Below are 25,962 nucleotides of genomic sequence, written 5' to 3' on the forward strand. Positions count from 1 at the left end.
GCCTGACGAGGCTTTGAAGGTTATGGAAGAGCCGCTATCGAGTGAGGAGGTGACGCTAGCTATGGCACGAATGCAAAATGGCAAGGCACCGGGCCCCGATGGGTACTCATTAGCATATTACAAGACTTTTAGCAATCTTTTGATGCCACACTTTCTAGCAGCCTATAACGAGGCTTATATTAAGGCTAAGACTCACTACAAACCTTTATTTCAGTGATACCCAAGGAGGATAGGGACCCCTTGCTCTGTCAAAACTACAGGCCAATATCACTCCTCAACGTTGACCTAAAGATCTTTACTAAGGTCCTCTCCATGAGGTTGTCGGAGTGGATTCCATCGCTCATCCATTCAGACTAGGTAGGCTTTGTGCCCTCGAGGGGTAAAAAAAAAAAAAGCGATTAACCTTATTCATGCTGCCAAAATGCGGGGAACCCCGATGTTGCTCCTCTCGACCGACGCAGAAAAGGCGATCGATAGGGTGCACTGGCCCTTTCTGGTTGAGACCCTTTATCACGTAGGCTTGGGCCAGCGGATGATGAACTGGATACATGCCATCTATTCCAGGCCCTCAGCCCAAGTAAAAGTAAATGGTCAGCTCTCCTCCCCCTTTGGTATTACCAACGGGACAAGGCAGGGTTGCCCCTTATCCCCATTGATATTCATTTTGTCCCTGGAACCCTTCCTCCGTACGGTGAGAGACAATCCTAACATATAGGGAATACATCTAAGTGATTCCTTGTGGGGGAAGGTGGCCCTAAGGTGCATACTACTAAGGAGATTGCAGACCAGTTCTGCAAGTACTACACCTCATTGTACAATCTTCCACGTCGATCATCAGAAAGGGAGAAGTCCCTAGAAAGGGAAGCTATATGGGAGTATATTGAAAAATCAGGCCTTCCTCGACTGCCTGACGAGGCTTTGAAGGTTATGGAAGAGCCGCTATCGAGTGAGGAGGTGACGCTAGCTATGGCACGAATGCAAAATGGCAAGGCACCGGGCCCCGATGGGTACTCATTAGCATATTACAAGACTTTTAGCAATCTTTTGATGCCACACTTTCTAGCAGCCTATAACGAGGCTTATATTAAGGCTAAGACTCACTACAAACCTTTATTTCAGTGATACCCAAGGAGGATAGGGACCCCTTGCTCTGTCAAAACTACAGGCCAATATCACTCCTCAACGTTGACCTAAAGATCTTTACTAAGGTCCTCTCCATGAGGTTGTCGGAGTGGATTCCATCGCTCATCCATTCAGACTAGGTAGGCTTTGTGCCCTCGAGGGGTAAAAAAAAAAAAAGCGATTAACCTTATTCATGCTGCCAAAATGCGGGGAACCCCGATGTTGCTCCTCTCGACCGACGCAGAAAAGGCGATCGATAGGGTGCACTGGCCCTTTCTGGTTGAGACCCTTTATCACGTAGGCTTGGGCCAGCGGATGATGAACTGGATACATGCCATCTATTCCAGGCCCTCAGCCCAAGTAAAAGTAAATGGTCAGCTCTCCTCCCCCTTTGGTATTACCAACGGGACAAGGCAGGGTTGCCCCTTATCCCCATTGATATTCATTTTGTCCCTGGAACCCTTCCTCCGTACGGTGAGAGACAATCCTAACATATAGGGAATACATCTAAGTGATTCCCTGGCCCCTAAAATAGCAGCTTTTGCTGATGACCTACTTTTTTTCATATCTAACCCACTGGTTTCTATACCAAACCTGTTGTCAGAATTGCAGAAATACGGAACGCTGTCTTTCTTTAAAGTCAATTTCCAGAAATCGGAAGCTTTAAATATAACCATGCCGGCCTCCCTGAACAACCTGCTGCGAGCAGACTTTCCCTTTAAATGGGCGGGTTCCTACATTAAATATTTGGGCATCCGCCTGCCTAGTAAGATAGAGGATATCTTTTCCCTAAACTTTCCCCCCCTTTTGATGGACATCAAAAAAGACTTACAGAAGTGGCACACGGGCATGTTCTCCTGGTTTGGATGTTGTAGCGTAATAAAAATGAACATTATGCCCCGAATATTATACCATCTTCAGACCCTCCCCATTAAACATCCATTTGTGCCAACCAACAGGTGGCAGGGTTTAAAGTGTTGTCACAATGGTACTATACCCCAGTTAGGTTGCACCGGATGTTCCCTCAGAGTTCAGACCTCTGTTGGAGATGTGGGGAGGAGGCGGGCACTCTCCTTCATATCTTCTGGTCTTGTAGGCTCCTGACACCCTTTTGGACTGAGGTCCATCGCATCACACAGAAGTTCACAGACCGAGAGCTGCCCAGGAGTCCTGAGTTCTTTTTAATACACCACCACAAAATACCGAGCAAGGCATACAGGAAATCAATCCTGCCCCTGCTGGTCACGGCAGCGAAAAGTTGTGTCCCCTTGTTTTGGAAGCAGATGGAGCCCCCGGGAGTGGCGGTGTGGTTGAAGAAGATAGCTGATATACACAAAATGGAGGACCTTGTAGCAACCGAGAGGGGACTCAGAGAGCAGTTCCTCAAGAAGTGGTTCTATTGGCTCGAATTTTTCTACTCTGAGGAATGTACAAGGTTGGTGGCATAAGTGGTTTATCTGAGATGAACACTGAAAAACCGATGAAGGGCCCCCCCATACCTTCCCTCCCCCCCCTTTTTTTTTTCTTCCTCTTATTATTTTTCTTTTCCTTCTCTTCTCTCTTCTTTAATTTTATTATTCTTATTGTGTCTAATTCTCTCGTAACTTTTCGATAGCACTGACGACCCATAGGTCGTGCTCTCTCTCACATTAATTATTTAAAAAGTGGAATTTAATCTTACACGGGACACAGTGAGCTTCTTAACCTAGAGTTCGGGTACCCAGATTATGATTACACAGGATCATAAAAACAGTCAAGCCTTATTGTTTGATTTACATGGTCTGACCAGTCGAGACCTTTCTATAACACAAACAAAACTGCCGTGTTCTTTGTACCAATGTATGTTTAATGTTTCTTTCTTATTTCTTCGCAAATAAAGAATTTACAAAAAAAAAAATGTAATTTTGCTGTGGTACTGTTCTAAACACGGTAAAGATGCACTACTTTACAGGCAGGCTAAGGACACCCCCAGGCACGATATTTAAAGGAATATTTCATTATTATTGTTTCACTTTAAGCATTATTAAAATCACTGCTCCTGAAAAAACGGAGGCTTTTAAAACTTTTTTTTTGCATTGATACATGTCCCCTGGGGCAGGACCCGGGTCCCCAAACACTTTTTATGGCAATAACTTGCATAAAAGCCTTTAACCACATCAATACAGGGCACTTTCGCCCCCTTCCTTCCCAGACCAATTTTCAGGTTTCAACACTCTCGCACTTTTAATGACAATTGCGCGGTCATGCTACGCTGTACCCAAATGAAATTTTTATCATTTTGTTCGCACAAATAGAGCTTTCTTTTGGTGGTATTTATTCAGGACTCCGTTTTTTATTTTTTGCCATATAAGCGAAAAAAGAGCGGAAATTTAGAAAAAAAACAACATTTTCTTCTGTTTTAAAAGAAATCCAATAAAATCGAATTTTGTCATAAATTTAAACCAAAATCTATTCTGCTACATGTTTTTGGTAAAAAAATTTCCGTTAAGTGTATAATAATTGGTTCGTGTGATCACGGACAGATGTACGCAAATGATCATGTACAGATGTGAGCAGGTGATCACGGACATATGTGTGCAGATAATCATTGGGACATGTGATTTTAGTGGGACATATGTGGGGGACAGGTGTTTTGGGGACATGTGTTTTGGGGACATTGTGTGGGGACACTAGGTTGGTGATCAGTGAGTAAAAAGCTGTAAAAAAACAGCTCATACTCACTTATCACCAGCCGGCTGCAACGATTCCCCCTCCTCTCCTCACCGACAACTTCTGTGTGAGGAGAGGAGAGCCGATTGCCTAGCAACCGGCTCTGTGTTTACATCACATGACGGCTGTGATTGGACACGGCCGTCATGTGATCAGGAGGGCCAATCACAGAGCCTCCTGCGGATCGGAGATGCGCTATGTCCGGGTGACACGAGCGCATCGGGATCGCGCCGCTGCATGAACTCAGAAGGAGAGAGCGCCCAACAGGCCCTTTATGTACATTAGGCGGTGGGAAGTAGTTAAAATGAGCACTTTTCATGTTTGTGTCCCATAGACTTTAATGCTGTTAGTACAAATTTTTTGCCTGTTCGCAAGTTCTGGTGCGAACCGAACGGGGGGGGGGGGTGTTGGGATCCTTACTTTTTAACCTATTTTTTAATAATATAGATTTTGGAATAAAAAGTCAACTATTTCCGTATTTGCAGATCACGCCAAGCTGTGTAGTTCAGATGCCTCCAACTTACAGGCAGACCTGAATGTATTGTTTAATTGGGTGACTATGTGGCAAAATGAGACTGAATGTTGACAAGTTATGCACTTGGGTGCTAAAAATGTGCGTGCATCATACATACTAGGAGCACAACTGGGGAAGTCAATGATCAGGAAGGATCTCAGTGATCTGGTAGATCATAGACCGAATGATAGCATGCAATGCCAAGCTACAGTTTGTAAAGCAAGAAAAATACTTTCTTGCATTAAAAAAAAATTGACTCCAGAGAGAGAGAGAGAGACGTTATCCACCCATGTACAAATCATTAGTTAGGCCTCATCTGGAATGTGCAGTTCAGTTTTGGCACCAGTTCACAAAAAGGATATCTGGAAACTGGAGAAAGTGCAGAGAAAGCCAATCAAATTGCTAAGAGACATGGAGGAGCTCAGCTACGAGGAAAGATTAGCTGAACTAAATGTATTCTCCCTTGAGAAGAGGCGATTAAAGTGGTAGTAAACCACAGTTTTATTGAAACTTGCAATGCAAAGTTATAATGTGCTAGTATGCATTGCTGACAGGACTTCCATCTTTACACGGTCTTTCTTCCAGGTTTGTGGGCCCCGATCCTTTGCTGGACGAGCCGCCATGACGTGACTCCAGCACATGCGCGGGAATGCCGTTCCTACAGAGCGCATGTTTAGGAGATATTTACTGTACCTATAGGTAAGCCTTACTATAGGCTTAACTATAGGTAAAAATCATCCATGGGAGTTTACTCCCACTTTAAAGGGGATATGATCACCATTTGTATACAGTATACACGAACTTGGTGCAAAGTTATTCACTTTAAGGTCATTACTAAGGACAAGGAGGCACTCTCTGCTACTTGAGGAGAATACAGAAAGGCTTTTTCACAATAAGAAATGCAAAGAATATAAGTGGTTATTGATATTTTCTCATAATAAGACCAGAGATTGTTGATCCAGGATATTTCCAATTGTTTTTGGGGATCAGGAGGGAATTTTTTTCCCCCTGGTTGAGTAAATGAGACCTGGCTTTAACAGTTTTTTTCCACCTTCCTCTGGATCAACTGTTTTTTTTATGGTTCTGCATATGGAGGTTTTCAATTCATTTTTTTCTATTGGTTGAATTAGCTGGACTTATTTAACTTTGTGGCATAAACACCTTAACAGGATTACTGACACAAAATTCCCATACCTCTCTCCTTTTGCTGTTAACTGTGACAGAGGACTTAGATTTGATATGTGCACAGCTAGAGTCATGTTGTGTCAGCAGTGGGCAATAAGCTTTGCACAGAAACTGACTATATGCTTTGCAACAACAACAGCAATTAGATATGGCATCTACAACTATTCATCCTTCTAAGATGGTAAGTGGGCCGTGGATAGTACAAAGACCAGGCTTATATTAAGGCTAAGAACCATGAACACTGTGTACCATGCTTTAGCTTTTTTCAAATGTCCCAGGTAGGCAATTATGTCATTGATCTCCTCAATGTGTACTGAAAAAAAACCTTTTCCCTCATATTTGATGCATATCCTGTTTTTTTTTTTTGCCAAAATACATAAACAAATCTATAGAACAGTTTTCCTCATATTTTCTAAACCTGCTTTTTGTCAAAGTTCAGATGGGATTTGACAATGGCTTTTCATAGCAATGAGTTCTTACCATTTTTCCTTACAGCCCAAATGTTTGGGCCATTTTAATAAAAATTGTTCTATGGATAGTTCCTTCCATCTCAGCTATGGGTCTCTTCCAGTTACCATTGACCTCTCGGTTTCTTTCTTAACTAGGGTGGCAAGATTTACATTTTTAACAATAGATTTAAAGCTGATGTCCAGGTTTACGTTCACTTTTAACCACTTCAATACCATGCACTTTCGCCCCTTCCTGCCCAGGACAATTTTCAGCTTTCAGCGCTGTCACACTTTGAATGACAATTGCGCAGTCATGCAACACTGTACTCAAACTAAATTTTTATCATTTTCTTCCCACAAATAGAGCTTTCTTTTGGTGGTATTTGATCACCTCTGCGGTTTTTATTTTTTGCTAAACAAACTAAAAAATACCAACATTTTTGAAAAAAAAAACAGTTTTTCTCAGTTTCTGTCATAACATTATGTTTTCCCCCTCACTGATGGTCACTAATGAAGCGGCACTGATGGGCAATGATGAGGCGGCACTGCTATGTAGAATTGATGGGCACTGATATGCAGCACTGATGGGCACCAATAGGCGGCACTGATATGCAGCACTGATAGGCACTGACAGGTGGCACTGATAGGTGGTACTGATTGGCACTGATAGGCGGCACTGATAGGTGGTACTGATTGGCACTGACAGGTGGCACTGATGGGCAGCACTGATGATGAGGTACTGATGTGTTACTGACAGGTGTTACTGCTGTGCACTGATTGGCACTGTGGTGGGCACTGGCAGTCTTTTATTATGGGGACACTGCTGGGCACTTATTGGCATGTGATTGGCACATCTGAGGGGGCTGTGCTGATAATCAATGAGCTGATTATCAGCACAGACCCCCCCCCCCCCGCACGCAGTGCCGCCGATCGGCTCTCCCTGTCAGCGTGAACCAAGGAATGCCGTTTACTGGCACTTCCTGGTTCACATGATGATCAGCTGTGATTGGTCACAGCTGATCACGTGGTAAGACAGATCGGTCACGATCATGATTGGAGATGCGGCATGTCAGTCTGATACGCCGCACTCGCGATCACCGCGCTGGCATGTTATCCTCCTGGACGTCATATGACGCCCAGTCAGGATAACAGAACCTCTTCCCGGACGTCAATATGCTATTGACCGGGCAGGTAGTGGTTAAATACTTTGCTTGTGCCAAGCTGGCCCAAACAAAATATTTTACTTCAGTAGCATATGCGCCTGCTGGGTGCACTGTATAAACTGTAAGTAGCCTCAGCTACATACAGTATACAGCACTGTGTTCCAGGTGTGAGACAAGATCTTCCCGTCTCACACCCAGAACATAATAGCGTCAGGCTGAGCACCACTTAGTCATTCATAGGCAGATCTGTATTCTATTAATGAATACAAAGCTTGCTCTGATTGGCCAATTTAAAACTTGTGATGTCATCAGCCCGCCTCTCCGACTAAGCCAATCAGAGGAAGCTTTAAAATTTATTGATAGAATGGCTGAGTGCTGCATATAGAGGCCAGTCTTTGCCTGTCACAGTGGGCATACACACCAAAAAGGGTCTTCAGGGTCTGGGCTCAAGAGGGATGGAGGGATCAATAGTCTTGGATCTGTATAGCACTCTGTGGCTGACTACACGCACTGCACAGAGGTGAGCGCCCGCACAAGATCCAGTGCCTGAAGCGACATTACAAGCTATCCCCACAGTGGGGGCCCAGGTACAGCTTCCAGTATTAATGAGTTTGCACTGACAAAATGCTCTGCTACTATTGTGGTAGTAGAAACAGTGAAGAAGTTGATTGAAGAGTTGGTGGCAGAATTCCAGGATAAAGCCAAGAGACCCCCCAGCACGCAGTGCCGCCGATCGGCTATCCCTGTCAGCGTGAACCAAGGAATGCCGTTTACCGGCACTTCCTGGTTCACATGATGATCAGCTGTGATTGGTCACAGCTGAACACGTGGTAAGACAGATCGGTCACGATCACGATTGGAGATGCGGCATGTCAGTCTGACATGTCATATGACGCCCAGTCAGGATAACAGAACCTCTTCCCGGACGTCAATATGCTTTTGACCGGGCGGGAAGTGGTTAAATACTTTGCTTGTGCCAAGCTGGCCCAAACAAAATATTTTACTTCAGTAGCATATGCGCCTGCTGGGTGCACTGTATAAACTGTAAGTAGCCTCAGCTACATACAGTATACAGCACTGTGTTCCAGGTGTGAGACAAGATCTTCCCGTCTCACACCCAGAACAAAATAGCGTCAGGCTGAGCACCACTTAGTCATTCATAGGCAGATCTGTATTCTATCAATGAATACAAAGCTTGCTCTGATTGGCCAATTTAAAACTTGTGATGTGGGGGCATGGCCAAGATGGCGCTGTGAGCGGATCCATCGATCCTAAACACCCGCAGATTTCATCCCAGCTGCTCGGGGGGGAACCTGGGACTCCCTAGTAAGTGAGGAGCGAGGAGGATTTCTCTTCCCAGGCCGAGATTGGCGCCGTTGCGCGCTCCCGGCCTGCCGTGGACGACTAGGCCGAAGCCGCGGCCTTTCCTGACGGGCCGTGCGGCGAACCGGGAGTCCCCTGCCGTGATCGGTCCTGCTGTTCGACCTGGCCGGCTGCTGTGGACTATGGATGGGGGCAGGTGAGGAGACCCTGGACTGTATATAGGCCGCGCTCTGGGCCTGGTCTCTCCTTCCCTCCACGTGTGACTAGGCCGCAACCGCTGCCTTTCCTGAAGATCCGGAGCCGTCGGACTGACTGGGGGAGACCCTGATCCTGCTGGCCTAGAGGAGGAGGCCCTGTGCTGGGTGGGGATATCTCCCTGTGAAGGGAAACAATTCCTGGAACACCTTCACCCCCTGTCCTCCAGATTGTGGGGATCCCCGGCTGAGCTGCATACCCTGATATGTCTGTGGAGGCCTGAAGTGGACAGGTTCTGCATCATATAACTGCAGGTGAGAGGAAAGACTGTTAAGGGGACACACACACTGTACCATACCTACTGCTTGACTACCCCTGACCCTGCAGACAGGTTCCCACAGCCAGTTGCTGACTACTGCCCGGCTTTGGGCCCCCCTAGCTCCTGAATGAGATGCAGGAACTCCAGCGCAAAGTATAGTAAAGGGGGTAAGAGGTTGACTTTTCCACCACAGTTGGACTCCCCTCAGACGCCCGCCTGCCCCTCTCCGGAGGACCTTAATGCGCGCAGCGCCCACAAAGCCTCGCAGATGACCACTATGGAATCGGATGACTCTCGGCCCCCCTGGCTGACGGATGTCATGGCGGCTATCGCCACTTGCCAATCCACGTTAACATCCAAAATCGAAGCTGCCCAGCTGGATATGGGTCTCATCCGCCAAGATATAGATAAAATCAGATCGCGAGTCACTGAGACGGAGCAGAGACTGAGTACCACTGAAGATACCATTGCGGACCATGGGGCATCACTCCGTACACTCCAAACCAAAGTAAAAGCCCTTGAATACCGAGCCCAGGATGCGGAGAACAGGAATCGGCGTAATAATCTCCGCATTGTTGGTCTACCGGAGGGGGTGGAGGGGACTAATCCCACCTCCTTCATAGAGGCTCTGTTGTGTGTCCTGTTACCTGAGGCCCGCTGGTCACCTTATTACACGGTGGAGAGGGCGCACCGCATCCTGCCTAAGCCGGGACCCCCTGGATCCCCTCCCCGCAGCTTCATACTCCGTCTCCTCAACTTCAGAGACAGAGACAAAGTTCTCCGCGCTTCTAGAAATGTTGGGGACCTCAGATTCCAAAACACAAAGCTGATGATCTTCCCGGACTATTCGGTAGAGACACAGAAACTCAGGAAATCTTTTGACCAAGTTAAAGCAGCTTTGCGATCAGGCAGCATTCGCTACAGTGTGCTCTTCCCTGCTCGCCTCAGAGTCCAGGACGACGAGACAGCTCGTTTCTTTACTACACCGAGAGAGGCCTCAGCCTGGCTGGACTCCCTACCACAGATTTGATGAGGGTCTACCTGGTATGTGTTGTATGACCCTTCTCATTGCTTACCCTCCATGGCCTCGGCCCAGGTCCGAGCTACCACACAAAATATCACATTGATGATGTAGTTTGTTGCACAGGCTAGGCCCAGTTCAAACTATTTTGTGTGTGGATTTGAGGAGGGATGCTCACTATCCCTACCAGGGAAATTTCAAGTTAATGCCCCTGCCAAAGAACTTGGTCAGGAGACCGTTGGGACATACAGTTCCTTTACACCTGTTTCTTCCCTTGAGCAATGTTGGAATTCTTGTTCTATGTATCCTCCTAAAGACGGATCGACTTCACTGTGAGGCCGCACTATGGGCTAATTCCCTTCGTCTGACTTTCTAGGCCCTCACAGCCTGCTGTACCACAAGCGGAGATCTCATGTGTGGAAAGCCGCTTAAACTGCTGCTTCCTCCCCCCCCGTGAAGTCTCGGTGGGGTGGGCTCGCCTCTTCCACGGACCCCCTGTTGCAGCCGGCGAGCTGAATACGTTTGGGATTGAAACCCGCCTCAGTTTTGGGGGGTTGGGTGGTGTGGGTTGTGGGGAAAGTTCCCCTAATGGGGCAAGTTGCATTTACTTTAGATACTGGTATCCTCTATTGTTTTTTTTTAGTTTGGTTTTGTTTTTATTTGATATTTGTACTAAAATACTTGACTTATCAGCATTGCACTATTTCCAGATGTGTCCGTTTCGGGTCCTGGGGTCCAGTTCAGGAGCCGTGACCTGCATTACTCCTAACACTCTTATTATCCCTCGTAGATATGTCCTCCCTTAACATCATCTCCTGGAACACCAGGGGACTAAACTCTCTGGTCAAGCATTCCCTGGTGTTCCAATTCATTAAAACCTATAACCCACACATATGTGTGCTCCAAGAGACACACCTAACAGGACGTAGGGTTCTGGCCCTAAAAAAACCATGGGTGGGCCACCATTACCACTCTACGCACTCCACTTTCTCTAGGGGTGTTACTATTCTGGTATTGAAATCACTTCCTTTTCGGCTTCTGGACTTGGCCCTGGACCCTGACGGTCGGTACGTTATTATTCATGCTACAATATACTCTCTAACATGGACTATTGTGGGCTTATATTTGCCTCTTCCGGCTTCCTTGCTGGTGCTCAACCAGATCACCGGCAAGATGGCTGAATTTGCTTCTGATAATAATGTTATATTGGGTGACTTCAATCTGGTCCCTGACCCGGACGTTGGCAGGCTAACTCCTGCGGGACATCATTGCCCTGGGTTGGCTGAGTGGGCGGACACCTATGGTTTGACGGATGTCTGGAGGTGGCGTCACCCCCAGACCAGGGCATACACATGCCACTCGGCCTCTCACAGAACGTTTTCCCGCATAGACTTGGTCTTCGCAGGAAGCACGGTCCTCCCACGGGTCACGGACATACAAATACTCCCTAGGGGAATCTCCGACCACGCACCCTTGTTTTTGTCCTTAGACCTTTCCCTGGGCACAGTAGAAAGGATATGGAAGCTTTCCAGATTTTGGATTTCAGACACTGCAGTAGACTCCCAATTTAGAACGGAACTGCTTGACTTCTGGGCCGTAAATGTGGGCTCAGCTGACCCCACAGTTGTGTGGGATGCCTTCAAGGCCACGACGAGGGGACATTACCACACCATCATTGCCAGAGTCCATCGGGAGCGTAGGGCAGACTTGGTTAAGGCTGAGAGGGAGGCGAGTAGTGCGGAGGCTCTTTTTGTTCGCACTCGGGACCCTGTGCACTACTCGCAGCTACAACTTCTGACGAAGGAGGTGATTCGTCTCCGTACCTCTCTCACCCAGAAGAAAATCCTGGCTCAATCCCAACGGATTTTTGAGCAGGGAGAGAGGTCAGGCCGTTTGTTGGCCTGGCTTTCCAGGGAACAGGCAGGAGGGATGAGCATCTCACATATTAGGGACTCCTCGGGACAGTTGATCCATACACCGGAAGGGATCAATGGCTGTTTTGCGCAATTCTATGAATCTCTCTACAGGTCCAGGGTAGACTACAGAAGGGAGGATCTGGTAGCATATTTAGATGACATTGATGTTCCAACCCTTATAGTAACGTATCGTGACAAGCTCGACACACCAATTACGTCCTTGGAGATACTCCGGGCGCTTAAATGGATGCAGACAGGGAAAACACCGCCTGATGGCATCCCTGTGGAGTTTTACAAACAATATGCTACAGAACTAGTTGATAAACTTCAGTGCCTTTTCTCTGCATCGCCACGTCTCGAAAAACTCCGGACACAATGAGCGAAGCGATCATAGTGGTGATCCCTAAGCCAGGGAAGGACCCCACGTTATGCGCCTCCTATCGCCCTATATCCCTTCTGAACGTGGATGCAAAGGTACTGGCAAAGGTATTGGCCAATAGGCTTAACTTGGTCATTACTGCCCTCATCCACAGGGATCAAACAGGCTTCATGCCCGGGAAGGGAACTGACATTAATATCAGACGCCTTCACACTCATATAGACAGGGCAGATGAGGTGACCAAAGGAACGGTGGCCTCACTCGACGTGGAGAAGGCTTTCGACTCCGTCGAGTGGGGCTACCTATGGGAATTGCTGTCGCGATTCGGGTTTGGCCCGGGTTTTATGAAATGGCTCCGCATGTTATACCATGGCCCCTCAGCTAGAATACGTACCAACGGATGCCTATCGGGGAAGCTCCAACTGTTTCGCGGCACGCGACAGGGATGCCCCCTCTTCCCGGGCCTATTTGCTTTGGTGATGGAGCTTCTGGCTGTTTCGCTGAGGGCTCACCCTGGGGTGAGGGGACTTCAAGTAGGTCCAATTGAGGAAAAGCTATCGCTGTACGCGGACGATGCTCTGCTCTATTTAGTGGACGCCTCGTCCTCATTGCAGACCGCCCTGGATCTGATTAACCGATTCGGTGGCAATTCGGGGATTCGCATTAATTGGGACAAGTCGGTTCTCTTCCCGCTCCATCCCCCGACCCCTAAGGTACCACACCCGCAGCTCAAATGGGTAGAAGATTTCAAATACTTGGGGATTAAAATTAGCACTAAGGTCCAGGACTACATGGACAACAATCTCCGACCACTCATGACGCAGCTTACGGCTAGGTGTGCTACTTGGCGTTCCCTTCCACTGACCCCTGTTGGCAGAGTCAACTTACTAAAAATGATTTACCTTCCCAAGTATCTCTACTTCTTCCGTAACACACCCATACACATCCCTAGGACTTTCTTCCGCAGGCTGGAGAGTCTGCTGATACAATTTGTCTGGGCTGGGAGGCCACCCAGGGTGGCCAAACAGATCCTATACCTCCCACTTTGGGGGGGGGGGTCTGGCACTGCCAAATTTTCAAATCTACTACTGGGCAGCTGTTCTGGTCACGATTTGGTGGTGGTTCTCCCAGCCCACACAGAATCCAGCGGTCACTCTGGAGGCGGCTATTCTGGGCTCCTTTGCTGCCCTGAGCAATCTCCCATTTCGCGGTCTCAGGGCCAATTCATCCATGACGACTCTGATGCGGACCACTGTGAGGGTCTGGCAGGAGGCTAGGAAAATATACCGGAAGCCCAATCACATTTCACCTCACATGCCCCTGTGGGGTAACCCTATGCTCCCCCACTTTTACAGTATACTGGACCCCTCTCTCTGGGCAAAGAAGGGAATCCACCCAGGGTGGCCAAACAGATCCTATACCTCCCACTTTGGGGGGGGGGGGTCTGGCACTGCCAAATTTTCAAATCTACTACTGGGCAGCTGTTCTGGTCACGATTTGGTGGTGGTTCTCCCAGCCCACACAGAATCCAGCGGTCACTCTGGAGGCGGCTATTCTGGGCTCCTTTGCTGCCCTGAGCAATCTCCCATTTCGCGGTCTCAGGGCCAATTCATCCATGACGACTCTGATGCGGACCACTGTGAGGGTCTGGCAGGAGGCTAGGAAAATATACCGGAAGCCCAATCACATTTCACCTCACATGCCCCTGTGGGGTAACCCTATGCTCCCCCACTTTTACAGTATACTGGACCCCTCTCTCTGGGCAAAGAAGGGAATCCTCACATTAAAACATGTGGTTAAGGATGGTAGACTTATGACTTTCCAAGCCCTGAGGCAATCCTTCGTTATCCCGCCCTCCTTCCAATTCAGGTACTGGCAGCTGAAACATGCCTTTGAAGCTCAGTTCTCAGCCCCCCTCATTCTGGAACCAGATTCCATTGAACGGCTCCTGACTTCCAGTGTGATGGGGAAGCCTCTCTCAACTCTATATCTATATCTCACAGTGGAGTATGATGCCAAATTAACTAAAACCTGGGAAAAGTGGAGGATTGATATTCCCTCTTTGGACGAGGAGGAATGGAAGGAGTGTTTAATTTCCTACATTCCCTCCATGATCGCTGCAAAAGACAGGTACATACAATTTAAGTTCCTACACAGAGCGTATTTCACCCCGAAGAGACTGGCGCGCATTTACCATGACAGAGATCCCAACTGTCAGAGATGCAGGCAGGAGGTGGGCACGTTCTGGCATATGGTCTGGTCTTGTCCCAAAATCCGACCCTTTTGGTCAGCAGTTGCCTCCACACTGAGCAAAGTCATGGGCTCAAACTTGCCGGTGGATCCCCAAATACTGTTGCTTAGTCATATGGAGGTTGTTGAGGTTGATAGGTATAGTAAACTGTGTCTAACCTTCACATTGTACTACGCTAGGCGAGAAATTTTACTGAGATGGAAATTGGCAGAGCCTCCTACCCTCGCCTTGTGGAGAAGGTCGGTGAATATGGTACTCCCCCTATATAGACTGACGTATGAAAGTAGACAATGCCCGGGGAAGTTCGATAAAATTTGGTCCTCCTGGGTGGACGCCTCTGGAGACCCTGAACCCCCTACCCCATAATTAGGACGTGAAATACAGTAGAGGACATCCTACATTTCAGGTCTATTCTTCTTATGCCCATTCCCCTTCATCCCCCTCCTTCCCATCCCTTACACCCCCCCCCCCCCCCCGCTGCCCCCACCAGACTTGATTGAATATCGGTTACCTACTTTATATTGTCTAAGGGTTTATAAGAATGTTATGCCGTAGGAGTATTGTTAAGTGAAATTTCTGACATGTACACAGCTGGAACAGTTGATAAATAGTGGCTATCGCCTGAAGATAGATCTTAATATCATTATTATCACCACAATGATTGTACTAAATTTCTTTTGTTTTGTAATGCTGATTTGTTTAATAAAAAATATTCTGTTAAAAAAAAAAAAAACTTGTGATGTCATCAGCCTGCCTCTCCGACTAAGCCAATCAGAGGAAGCTTTAAAATGTATTGATAGAATGGCTGAGTGCTGCATATAGAGGCCAGTCTTTGCCTGTCACAGTGGGCATACACACCAAAAAGGGTCTTCAGGGTCTGGGCTCAAGAGGAATGGAGGGATCAATAGTCTTGGATCTGTATAGCACTCTGTGGCTGACTACACGCACTGCACGGAGGTGAGCGCACGCACAAGATCTAGTGCCTGAAGCGACCTTACAAGCTATCCCCACAGTGGGGGCCCAGGTACAGCTTCCAGTATTAATGAGTTTGCACTGACCAAATGCTCTGCTACTATTGTGGTAGTAGAAACAGTGAAGAAGTTGATTGAAGAGTTGGTGGCAGAATTCCAGGATAAAGCCAATGCTTTCTCTGTAAGGGGGAATAGATCCATTACCTTAGGACACTAGCAAAAAACAGAGGACTCACACAGTGGGGTAGCGTTATGAGGAAGACACTAAGGTGCGTGTACTGAAAAGTTTTACCAGTATCCTGTCACCCGAAGGTACAAGTCTATAACCCAGGGTCTATGAATACTATGCCTGTGTCCTGTACTGTATGATTAAGATACAGTGCATCCGGAAAGTATTCACAGTGCTTCACTTTTTCCACATTTTGTTATGTTACAGCCTTATTCCATAATCATTATTTTCCTCAAAATTCTATGAACAATATCCCACAATGACAATTTGAAAGAAGTTTGTTTAAAATCTTTGCAAATTTATTAAAAATAAAAAATGAAAAAATAACATCTACATAACTATTCACAGCCTTTGCCATGGCACTCAAAATTAAGCTCAGATGCATCCTATCTCCATTGATCATCCTTGAGATGTTTTTACAACTTGATTGGAGTCCACCGGTGGTAAATTCATTTGACTGGACATGATTTGGCACATATCTGTCCATATAAGGTCCCACAGTTAACAGTGCATATCAGAGCACAAACCAAGCCAAGACTGGATTGTATCGAGGCACAGATCTGGGGAAGGGTACAGAAAAGGTCTCAATGAGCACAGTGGCCTACATCACCCATAAATGGAAGAAGTTTGGAGCCACCAGGACTCTTTCTAGCGCGGGCCATCTGGCCAAACTGAGCGATCAGGGGAGAAGGGCCTTAGTCAGGGAGGTGACCAAGAACCCGATGGTCACTCTGACAGAGCTCCAGTGTTCCTCTGTGGAGACAGAAGAACCTTCCAGAAGAACAACCATCTCTGCAGCACTCCACCAATCAGGCCTGTATGGTTGCCACTCCTCAGTAAAAGGCACATGACAGCCCAAGTGGAGTTTGCCAAAAGGCACCTGAAGGACTCTCAGATCATGAGAAACAAAATTTTCTGGTCTGATGAAACAATGATTAAACTCTTTGGCCTGAATGGCAAGCGTCATGTTTGGAGGAAACCAGGCACCGCTCATCACCTGGCCAATACCATCTCTACAGTGAAGCATGGTGGTGGCAGCATTATGTTGTGGGGATGTTTTTCAGGGGCAGGAAGTGGGAGACTAGTCAGGATCGAGGGGAATATGAATGTAGCAATGTATAGAGACATCCTTAATGAAAACCTGCTCCAGAGCACTCTGGAGATCAGACTGGGGCAAAGGTTCATCTTCCAACAAGACAACAACCCTAAGCACACAGCCAAGATAACAAAGGAGTGGCTATGGGACAACTCTGTGAATGTCCTTGAGTGGCCCAGCCAGAGCCCAGACTTGGACTAGGTTGAACATCTCTGGAGAGATCTGAAAATGGCTGTGCATCGACGTTCCCCATCCAATCTGATAGAGCTTGAGAGATCCTGTGAAGAAGAATGGGAGAAACTTCCCAAAAATAGGTGTGCCAACTTGTAGCATCAGAGTCAAAGACTTCAGGCTGTAATTGGTGCCAAAGGTGCTTCAACAAAGTTTTGAGCAAAGGCTGTAAATACTTATGAACATGGGATTTTTCGTTTTTATTTTTAATAAATTTGCAAGATTTCAAACAAACTTCTTTCTTGTCATTATGGGGTATTGTTTGTCGAACTTCAGGAAAAAAATGAATTTAATCGATTTTGGAATAAGGCTGTAACATAACAAAATGTGAAGCGCTGTGAATACTTTCTGAATGCACTATAAATGATCGTCTAGTACGGTCGTCTAGTTCTCATATGATGGCTTCCTGTGATCATGCCCGCGACACTGCTGATCACAGATTGAGGTAAAGAGATAATCAGTGGCTCTTTAGTATGTGATTAACTGTGATCAGCTGATCACGGAGGTAAACAGATTACAGTTATCGGCACTCCTTTCTTCATGCTGACAAGCATGAAGAGAGGAAAAGAGAACCAATAACTGGCTTCTCTAAAAGGGACATCTACACTGATATTCAGTGCCCTGATTAACAGTGCAGTCCCATCAGTGCTGCCAATCTTTACCCACCAGTGCTGCCAATCAGTGCTGCCAATTAGTGCCCATCAGTGCCTCCTTATCAGTGTCACATATCAGTGCTACCTACCAGTGCCTATCAGTGCCACCTATCAGCGCTCATCAGTGCCACCTAAGTGCCCATCTGTGCAGCCTCATCAGTGCCCACCAGTGCTACCTCATCAGTGCCCATCAGCGCAGCCTCATCCGTGAAAGAGAAAAATTACCTGTTTGCAAAATTTTATAACAAACTATGAAAAAGTTTTTTGTTTTTTTTAAATTTTCGTCATTTTTAGTTTATGTAGCAAAACTTGGTGGTGATTCAATACCACCAAAAGAAAGCTCTATTTGTGTGGAAAAAAATGTTGTTTGGGTACAGTGTTGCATGATCACGCAATTGTCATTCAAAGTGTGACAGCGCTGAAAGCTGAAAATCAGCCTGGGCAGGAAGGGGGTAAAAGTGCCCAGTAGGCAAGCGATTAATGTATGTAGATATGATAAAATTGTGAATAGAAGAGAAGACAGTGACGTGCAGATCTGCCAATCATCTTCCCAGTTCTTCATAAGCTAACCCGAAGCTTGTAGAAATCATATGTCCCCTCTGTTCTTTTTTCCCCCAGACATAGCACAACACACTATTGTCAGTAATCTGGTAAATCCTTTGGGCTTATTTTTCTGTAATACATATGTTTTCACAAACGCACCCACTATTTTGCTTATTTCTGTATAGTACAAAATTTAAGTGTTTTTGTGTTGTAAAGCAGGAAAATGTTTGTTGAAATAAAGCACATTGCACACAATACATTTTATGAATGACTTGCAATAATTTATTATTGCCAACATACATATATATAAGCTTCCTTAATTATTCTTTTTTGTTTTCCCTACAATAGCACAAGATGCCATTTTCCAGCAAATTATTCATGAAAGACGATCTGACAATACAAGATATTCTTGATGCTGAAGATTCTGAGCCAGACACTGAACAAACGTTAGTAATGCTTTGAAAGCCCTTCCATTAACAACTTATGTCCATTGTATGTCTTCAAACAATAAAATAAAAGTTTAGAAGCAAATTGTATCTGTAGTATTATTGGAAATTTATTTTATCATAAATGTACTAACATAAAATGGCAAGCTGAACTAAGAAGGTATTACGTAGCATTTAACAACTTACAAAAATCTGTAATCATATTTCCCAACACCATTTAAAAGAAGTCTGCTGTAGCTTGAAAACTGGTTATAAACTGTGTTGACAGTATCTGCCCCCTGTTCCCCACTCCATAGAAAAACACATGAATGTTCCTGTGGCTTCAGTTTTCATATTTGTGCCTGCATCTAACCAAAGCTGCATTTTTCGGCAGTTGGATCATGCTTCTATGCTCAATCTCCATCGGGGTCTATGTAATACTTAAAGTGGAACCAAACCCAACAATTACACTATTTCCCCAAACATTTAAGGCATGTTATGAATGATAATTATCACTGTGGCTTCATAGTCTCAACCGAACTATCAGGCAATCAAATGGCTGGTGTCATAGATGATCACATGCGCAGCACCATGGCATCTGTAGGTTAAACAGAGGCTAAAATAGCAGCTTCATTGGTTAAAAGAGAGGAGGGTTTAGTTCTGCTTTAAATCAGGTTGTTAAATCAAATGGTAAAACTATTAGCAATCTTATACTATTTTAGGAGCTTTACATCAAGGGTGATCATTGGTTTTCCTTAAACAAAAAAAACGTTCCATAAAGGATTCACTTTTCTTCCAGAAGAACTCTTGCACCAGGTCCAGGTTTTGTGGCAAACAGGCTATGTTGCAGTAAGGATGATCTGCGTTCATCTGTTTTGTAATATTTTTCTTGTGCTCTTAATAGAAATTCCTCCAATTTATCTGAGGGAACCATAGAAACCGTACATCCTCCCCATCCAGCCCCAGTCAGCCGAGACCCGACAGCACCAGATTTCCTGAAAGTTAAATGTACAGTTTTGTTATTATTATACCAAAACAGAAATTCACAATGCAGAAAACATAAATGCTGTATTTTTTCTGTCCACTTAATCCAACCTAAAATATACTGTAATAATCCATAGCATAAACATGCTGTCTGTTTGCATCTGCATAATATAATTTGTCGCCCTTAAAATTTCCATATATGTTGGCAACTGCAAACAATTTTGATCCTTGCGAATCACAACACCTTCAATTATTAATAAAGTTTGTTTTAATTTTAAATGTCCCAAATTGAAGAAAGACATGCTTAGCCAGCATCGAAATTTGCTTGCAGGTATTATGTCACATATCTTGTAGTGCTCCATTAGAGCTTCAATACAAAAACTCTCTTCCTGAATTCAAGCTTGGCCTTGCCCACTTCCTTATAATGGACAACCCCACTGATCAATTATTTATACAGTACCAATATATTCTTTAAAATCATGCATACACTGGCAGCCAAAAAGTTTGTGTACACGAGTGTCAAAAGCATCCTGCCTTTTGGAATTTAGTACCCCAGTGTTTTGCAGTAATTAGTTTCGTCCTGGAAAAGCCTGAGTAAGGAGTGACAGGTACTTGAATCATAAAGCAAGGATCTTCACCCGGACACCTCGGTATAGTGATAATCTTGTCCTTTATTAACATAAAGTAACAGGCATCACACTGACATTTTGGCACCTTGCAGGATCCCTTTTTCAAGTGATACAATAACATGAGACATAGAGCTTAAATAGTATCAACCAATCAGAAACAGATCCATGTAAAAAGCTCTGATGTAAGATTGACCCCATAGCCCCTCCCACACTAAAAGTTTACCCTTTTTATGTGTGTCTTCAACCAAAAATCAGTGTCTCCCACCAACAGTCAGTAGAATAGAACCCCTCATTATGGTTTTTGCCCAGATGTATTGATATACTATGCTGCAATATCTGCCCCTTTTTCTATTAGCATGCCTTCTTCCAATGCCTCTGCCCATATGCACACTTAGGCAACTTTGTCTCATGCTAGTGTGTCATTCTGCCCTGGAAAAGGGATCCTGTCAGGTCCCAAAACATTAGCCTGTGATGCCTGTTACTTTGTGTAAATAAAGGACATAATGATAACAATACCAAGGTATGTTGGTGAAAATCCTTATTCCAGGATTCATGTATCTATCACTTCTTCTTCAGGCCTTCCTAGGACTAAACTGACTAAACTAACTGCTGCAAAACACTGGGGTGTACAACACAACATACCAAAAAAAAAACTACAACACATAATAGCTGCTGCATAAGGTTACAAATTAAAGCAGTTGTAAACCTCAGTCATGGAATCTGAGCAAAGCACATATATCTGTAGTGTAAGTGTTTACTTATCTCTCTTCAAAGCTCTAAGTGTTATTTTTCTCTGGTGGGAGGGAGAGCTCAGCAGACAGCTTGTCTATTCAGAATTCGGTACTTCTGCTGTGTGGAGGGGGGTGTGTTCCTTTCCTCCACTCAGCCCTGACACACTGTTACTGCAGCCTCTCCGCCCCCTCCTCTGTGATACCGACGGATGAAGAAAGATTTTAACACTTTTCTGTCCATTTGATGGGGTGTAGAGAAGAGAACAATGCAGATAAACAAGTAAAAACTACAGAAGAGGATCTTATTCATCTCTGTGTATCATCTGAGGCTGTTCACCTCACTGGGTGTATAAGAGGGTTTAACAACCACATTAACATAAACATGGGGTATATACTTTTTTTTCCTGAAAGCCAGGCACCCATGTACATAAACCCTTCCTATATCAAGGTGTGCTGGTGAAGATCCTTATTTTACAATGATTGCATGGTGGCACCATCCACCATTTACTGCAGCACCCTACACCAACTTTAGTTGAGCCTTTAAGGAGTGCGACCGATAGAATTAAACAATTTCAGTGCAGTCACTGAAAGGATATTCTAAAGGGTGTCTAGGGCACCCCTTTATGAATTCCCCCTTTATCTTGTGTAGAAGAATAAATACAAATCAAGGCATGGCAAAACCAACAAGGAATGCACGAAAACACATCTTTGTACAATTAAATTCAAAATTTAAACATTGCATTCCAGATCAATAAATAAAAAATGATCACAAAATGCAGGTCAGAAGCAGAACACACATCCCTATATATAACTAAACCATATCAAATTTCCTAGCTGCTTCTTTGTGGACATTTACTACTGAAATTTAGTGAACTACTAGACTCCCTGGAATTAAACATCTATCTATTGGTCGAGAGGGAGTGATATGCCTAAAATAATGTCTTTCTATGGTGTTAAAGTTCATACAGCAAGCCAATACAAAAACCTGAAGAAGTTTCATAGCTTATTCAAGCCAATTTATTTCCAAGGAGTAGCAGAAAAATATCTCAGCATTTACACAGGTAGTGCAGACACCTTAATCCAATTGGAATGGAAAGACAGATGTTAAAACATTTAAATATCTGCCTCGTTCTCTTATTAGAATTGGAGAAGTTGCTTAGATAAGCTAAGATATGTCTTGAACATTACAGAATACGTTCAGCTGAATATGAATAATTACTATTAGCTTGTACAAAGAGCTGTGAAGGGTGCATTTAACCACTACAACCAATCGATGCAAAAACTTTATATGCATGGGAACTTTATTTGTGAATGAGATATAACATTATATATATATATATATATATATATATATATATACACACACACACATCCATACATACTCTTTGTATAGCAATTCACAGAATTAATATATTAAGCTGGCAATGATCACATGGTAAAGTATGGGGCTAGCAAAGGATCCTGAAATACTTTAACAAAGGGATTACAACGTTGTAGTCTGAACAACCCATGTGTATTCTATTATTGGATACAACTCCTAGCAACTACTAGACGGTGGAATATATTGGTCGTAGTTGCTAAACAGTTAAAAGGGCTGCAGGTTGCCTAATCCTGAATTAGAATCCTCTGTCTTGCATGATGACGGAAATCTTAAATGTCAAACTGAATCACTCTGGCATTTTAAGATGTCTAAAAGAACAAGTATTACGTTTGCAGATTCCCCAAAGACATGGTGAGTTGTCATCATACGCTCATAAAAGAGATACACCACCAAGTGGTACTGAAATAATGCAAAACCAAAATGTTACACAATTATCTAAACATTAAAAATAAAAGAAAATAGTGAAGCGTGATTTTTAAAAGCAAAAAAATTGTAATTAGTATCACAGCTGTATCTCTAATCCTAGTCCAAAAATGTACACCCTTTTTATGTGGCATAAATGCTACCGTTAGCCACTAAACATAACAATTCATGCACTTCTTGTGCTAGCACAACTACAGAGAACTACCTTCAATGAAATAGAACCAACCTGATAAAGTGCAAAAAATGTAACCAAGGTTTGTTATGCATACATTACACAACTAAAATCCCTTTAAAACATCAGAACAAAGCCCTTATGTCTGTGCATATATGATATCCCAAGCATGAAATACTCTTGTAAGAACAATATCTCTTACCCTCAAGTTAAGATCCAGTTCATAAAAGTAACAACTTTCAATAGTAGTTGGATTTAAGGCATGCTAAGCAGCTGCAACATGGTAGGTTTTTCAGTTAAGGTGCTGTTCTTTCTGTTAAGCCAATCCCAGAGCAAGTCCACTATTCATTTCCAGTCCCCAACTATATCACAGAAGAAGTATGCAGTCTATACATGCATATCAGCAGATAACACAGCCCATTATCTGCATTAGCTGTTCAAATTGCACATTGAACAGGCTGGTCACACACATTACAACAAAAAAGATTAAAAGAAAAAATTTAAGGGCTGTCACAGCCCAAAAAACACAGTGCACAATACTGGCTAAATAAACCCTGCTCTGAGTAGGTAATGCATACAATAATCAGTATGTAAAAAAATTAAAAAATGAAAAAAAAAGCAATAAATAGCACACAAATATACAGTATCTCACAAAAGCAAGTACACCCCTCACATTTTGTATTTTATTATATCTTTTCATGTGACAACACTGAAGAAATGACACTTTGCTACAATGTAAAGTAGTGAATGCACAGCTTGTATAACAGTGTTAATTTTCTGTTCCCTCAAAAAAAACTCAACACACAGCCATTAATGTCTAAACAGCTGGCAACAAAAGTGAGTAGACCCCTAAGTGAAAATGTCCAAATTGGGCCCAATTAGCCATTTTCCCTCCCTCGTGTCATGTGACTTGTTAGCGTTACAAGGTCTCAGGTGTGAATGGTGAGCAGGTGTGTTAAATTTGGTGTTATCACTCTCACTCTCTAATACTGGTCACTGGAAGTTTAACATGGCACAAAAAAGAAAAAAAGAATTGTTGCTCTACATAAAGATGGCCTAGGCTATAAGAAAATTGGCAAGACCCTGAAACTGAGCTGCAGCACAGTGGCCATGACCATATAGTGGTTTAACAGGACAGGTTCCACTCAGAACAGGCCTCACCATGGTCGACCAAAGAAGTTGAGTGCACATGCTCAGCGTCATATCCAGAGATTGTCTTTGGGAAATAGACATATGATTGCTGCCAGCATTGCTGCAGAGGTTGCAGGGGTGGAAGGTCAGCCTGTCAGTGCTTAGACCATATGCTGCACACTGCATTAAATTGGTCTGCATGGCTTTGGAGGAGTGCAAGTTCTCTAACATCCACCAGCTTCCTTAAGTCGTCATGGAGGTATTGGAAGAGGACTCCAGCGGCAACCTGTGAAGCTCTGGTGAACTCCATGCCCAAGAAGGTTAAGGCAGTGCTGGAAATTAATGGTGGCCACACAAAATATTGACACTTTGGGCCCAATTTCGAAATTTTTGCTTAGGGGTGTACTCACTTTTTATGCCAGCGGTTTAGACATTAATAGCTGTGAGTTATTTTGTGGGGACAGCAAATTTACACTGTTATACAAGCTGTACACTCACTACTTTACATTGTAGCAAAATGTCATTTCTTCAGTATTGTCACATGAAAAGATATAATAAAATATTTACAAAAATGTGGGGGGTGTACTCACTTTTTTGAGATACTGTATACATATATTAAATACACTCTTGGAAAGAGAGAGCTGGTGTGGGTAGTCCAAAGTGCTAATAAATGACTGTTATGTCTATGGAGAAGCTACTTTGTAACCGGGGGGGGCGGGGAGTACTCATAATCCAGTAACTGTGAAAAAACAAAAGGGGAAAACACACAAGTGCAAACCCCATAGTGTAGCATTTAGATTAAAAGCAATGTATTAATTGTATAACCAGAAGGAGCAGTGCAGTAGCTAGGAGCCCCAGCCTTGGCTTGGATACCATGGACCAGTCTCCCCCAAACTACATTTAATGCAGGGGGTAGCTCGCAATTGACAGTCTGATGAAGAAACTGGTAAGCTTCGAAACGTGTTCCGGTGTAATGTGCATGTGCAACCATGACGTCGGCCAGTCTTTACTTCTGGGTTCGAGTATCAGCATTGGCTTTTCTTGCAGACCAGTGACAGTGGCTCTCATCATCCCAACATGCTTCATCTCCATGCCAGTCGCCAAGGTTGGGGCTCCTGGCTATTGCTTTGCACCTTTTGGTAACCCAGTTTGTAATGCTCAGCACATGCTTCTTTTGTGAGTGCAATTATAAGCATTTAATAAACCGCTTTTAATCTAAATTTAACACTATGGGGTTTGCACTTGTGTGTTTTCCCTTTTGTTTTTACACACATTATAACACAGGCGGCTGGCGGCGTGAAACATGACAGGGGGTGTGGCTGGAGCAGCTCTGGCTGAGGCCATACACAGCCATATCCACATCTGAAGCACTGGGTCGGTTTAACCACTTCAGCCCCGGAAGAATTTACCCCCTTCCTGACCAGAGCACTTTTTGAGATTCGGGACTGCGTGACTTTAACTGACAATTGCGCGGTCGTGCGACGCTGTACCCAAACAAAATTGATGTCCTTTTTTTTCCCACAAATAGCGCTTTCTTCTGGTGTTATTTGATCGCCTCTGTGGCTTTTATTTTTTGCGCTATAAACAAAAGAATAGTGACAATTTTGAAAAAAAAACGCATTTTTTACTTTTTGCTATAATAAATATCTCCCAAAAATATGTAAAAAAAAAACTATTTTTTTCCTCAGTTTAGGCCGATATGTATTCTTCTACATATTTTTGTTAAAAAAAAAAAAACACACAATAAGCATATATTGATTGGTTTGCGCAAAAGTTATAGCGTCTACAAAATAGGGGATAGATTTATAAAATTTTTA

General features: G+C 44.2%; 2 protein-coding genes across 11 annotated transcripts in view; one reads left to right on the forward strand and one right to left on the reverse strand.

The window, feature by feature from the left end:
- The window catches only part of FAM227B (family with sequence similarity 227 member B), a 651,639-nt gene extending 632,839 nt beyond the window's left edge, over window positions 1-18,800 (forward strand). For all 10 annotated transcript variants that reach the window (XM_073618643.1, XM_073618642.1, XM_073618640.1 and 7 more), the window contains one exon: window positions 18,618-18,800. In XM_073618643.1, coding sequence (XP_073474744.1) covers window positions 18,618-18,731 — 114 coding nt within the window. In that variant the 3' untranslated portion in view covers window positions 18,732-18,800. The remainder of the gene's footprint in view (window positions 1-18,617) is intronic.
- Window positions 18,529-25,962, reverse strand: part of GALK2 (galactokinase 2) — a 311,651-nt gene continuing 304,217 nt past the window's right edge. The window contains exon 10 of the mRNA XM_073618652.1: window positions 18,529-19,689. Coding sequence (XP_073474753.1) covers window positions 19,479-19,689 — 211 coding nt within the window. The 3' untranslated portion in view covers window positions 18,529-19,478. The remainder of the gene's footprint in view (window positions 19,690-25,962) is intronic.

The sequence above is a fragment of the Aquarana catesbeiana genome, linkage group LG03 (assembly GCF_042186555.1).
Source record: "Aquarana catesbeiana isolate 2022-GZ linkage group LG03, ASM4218655v1, whole genome shotgun sequence".
Lineage (NCBI taxonomy): Eukaryota > Metazoa > Chordata > Amphibia > Anura > Ranidae > Aquarana > Aquarana catesbeiana.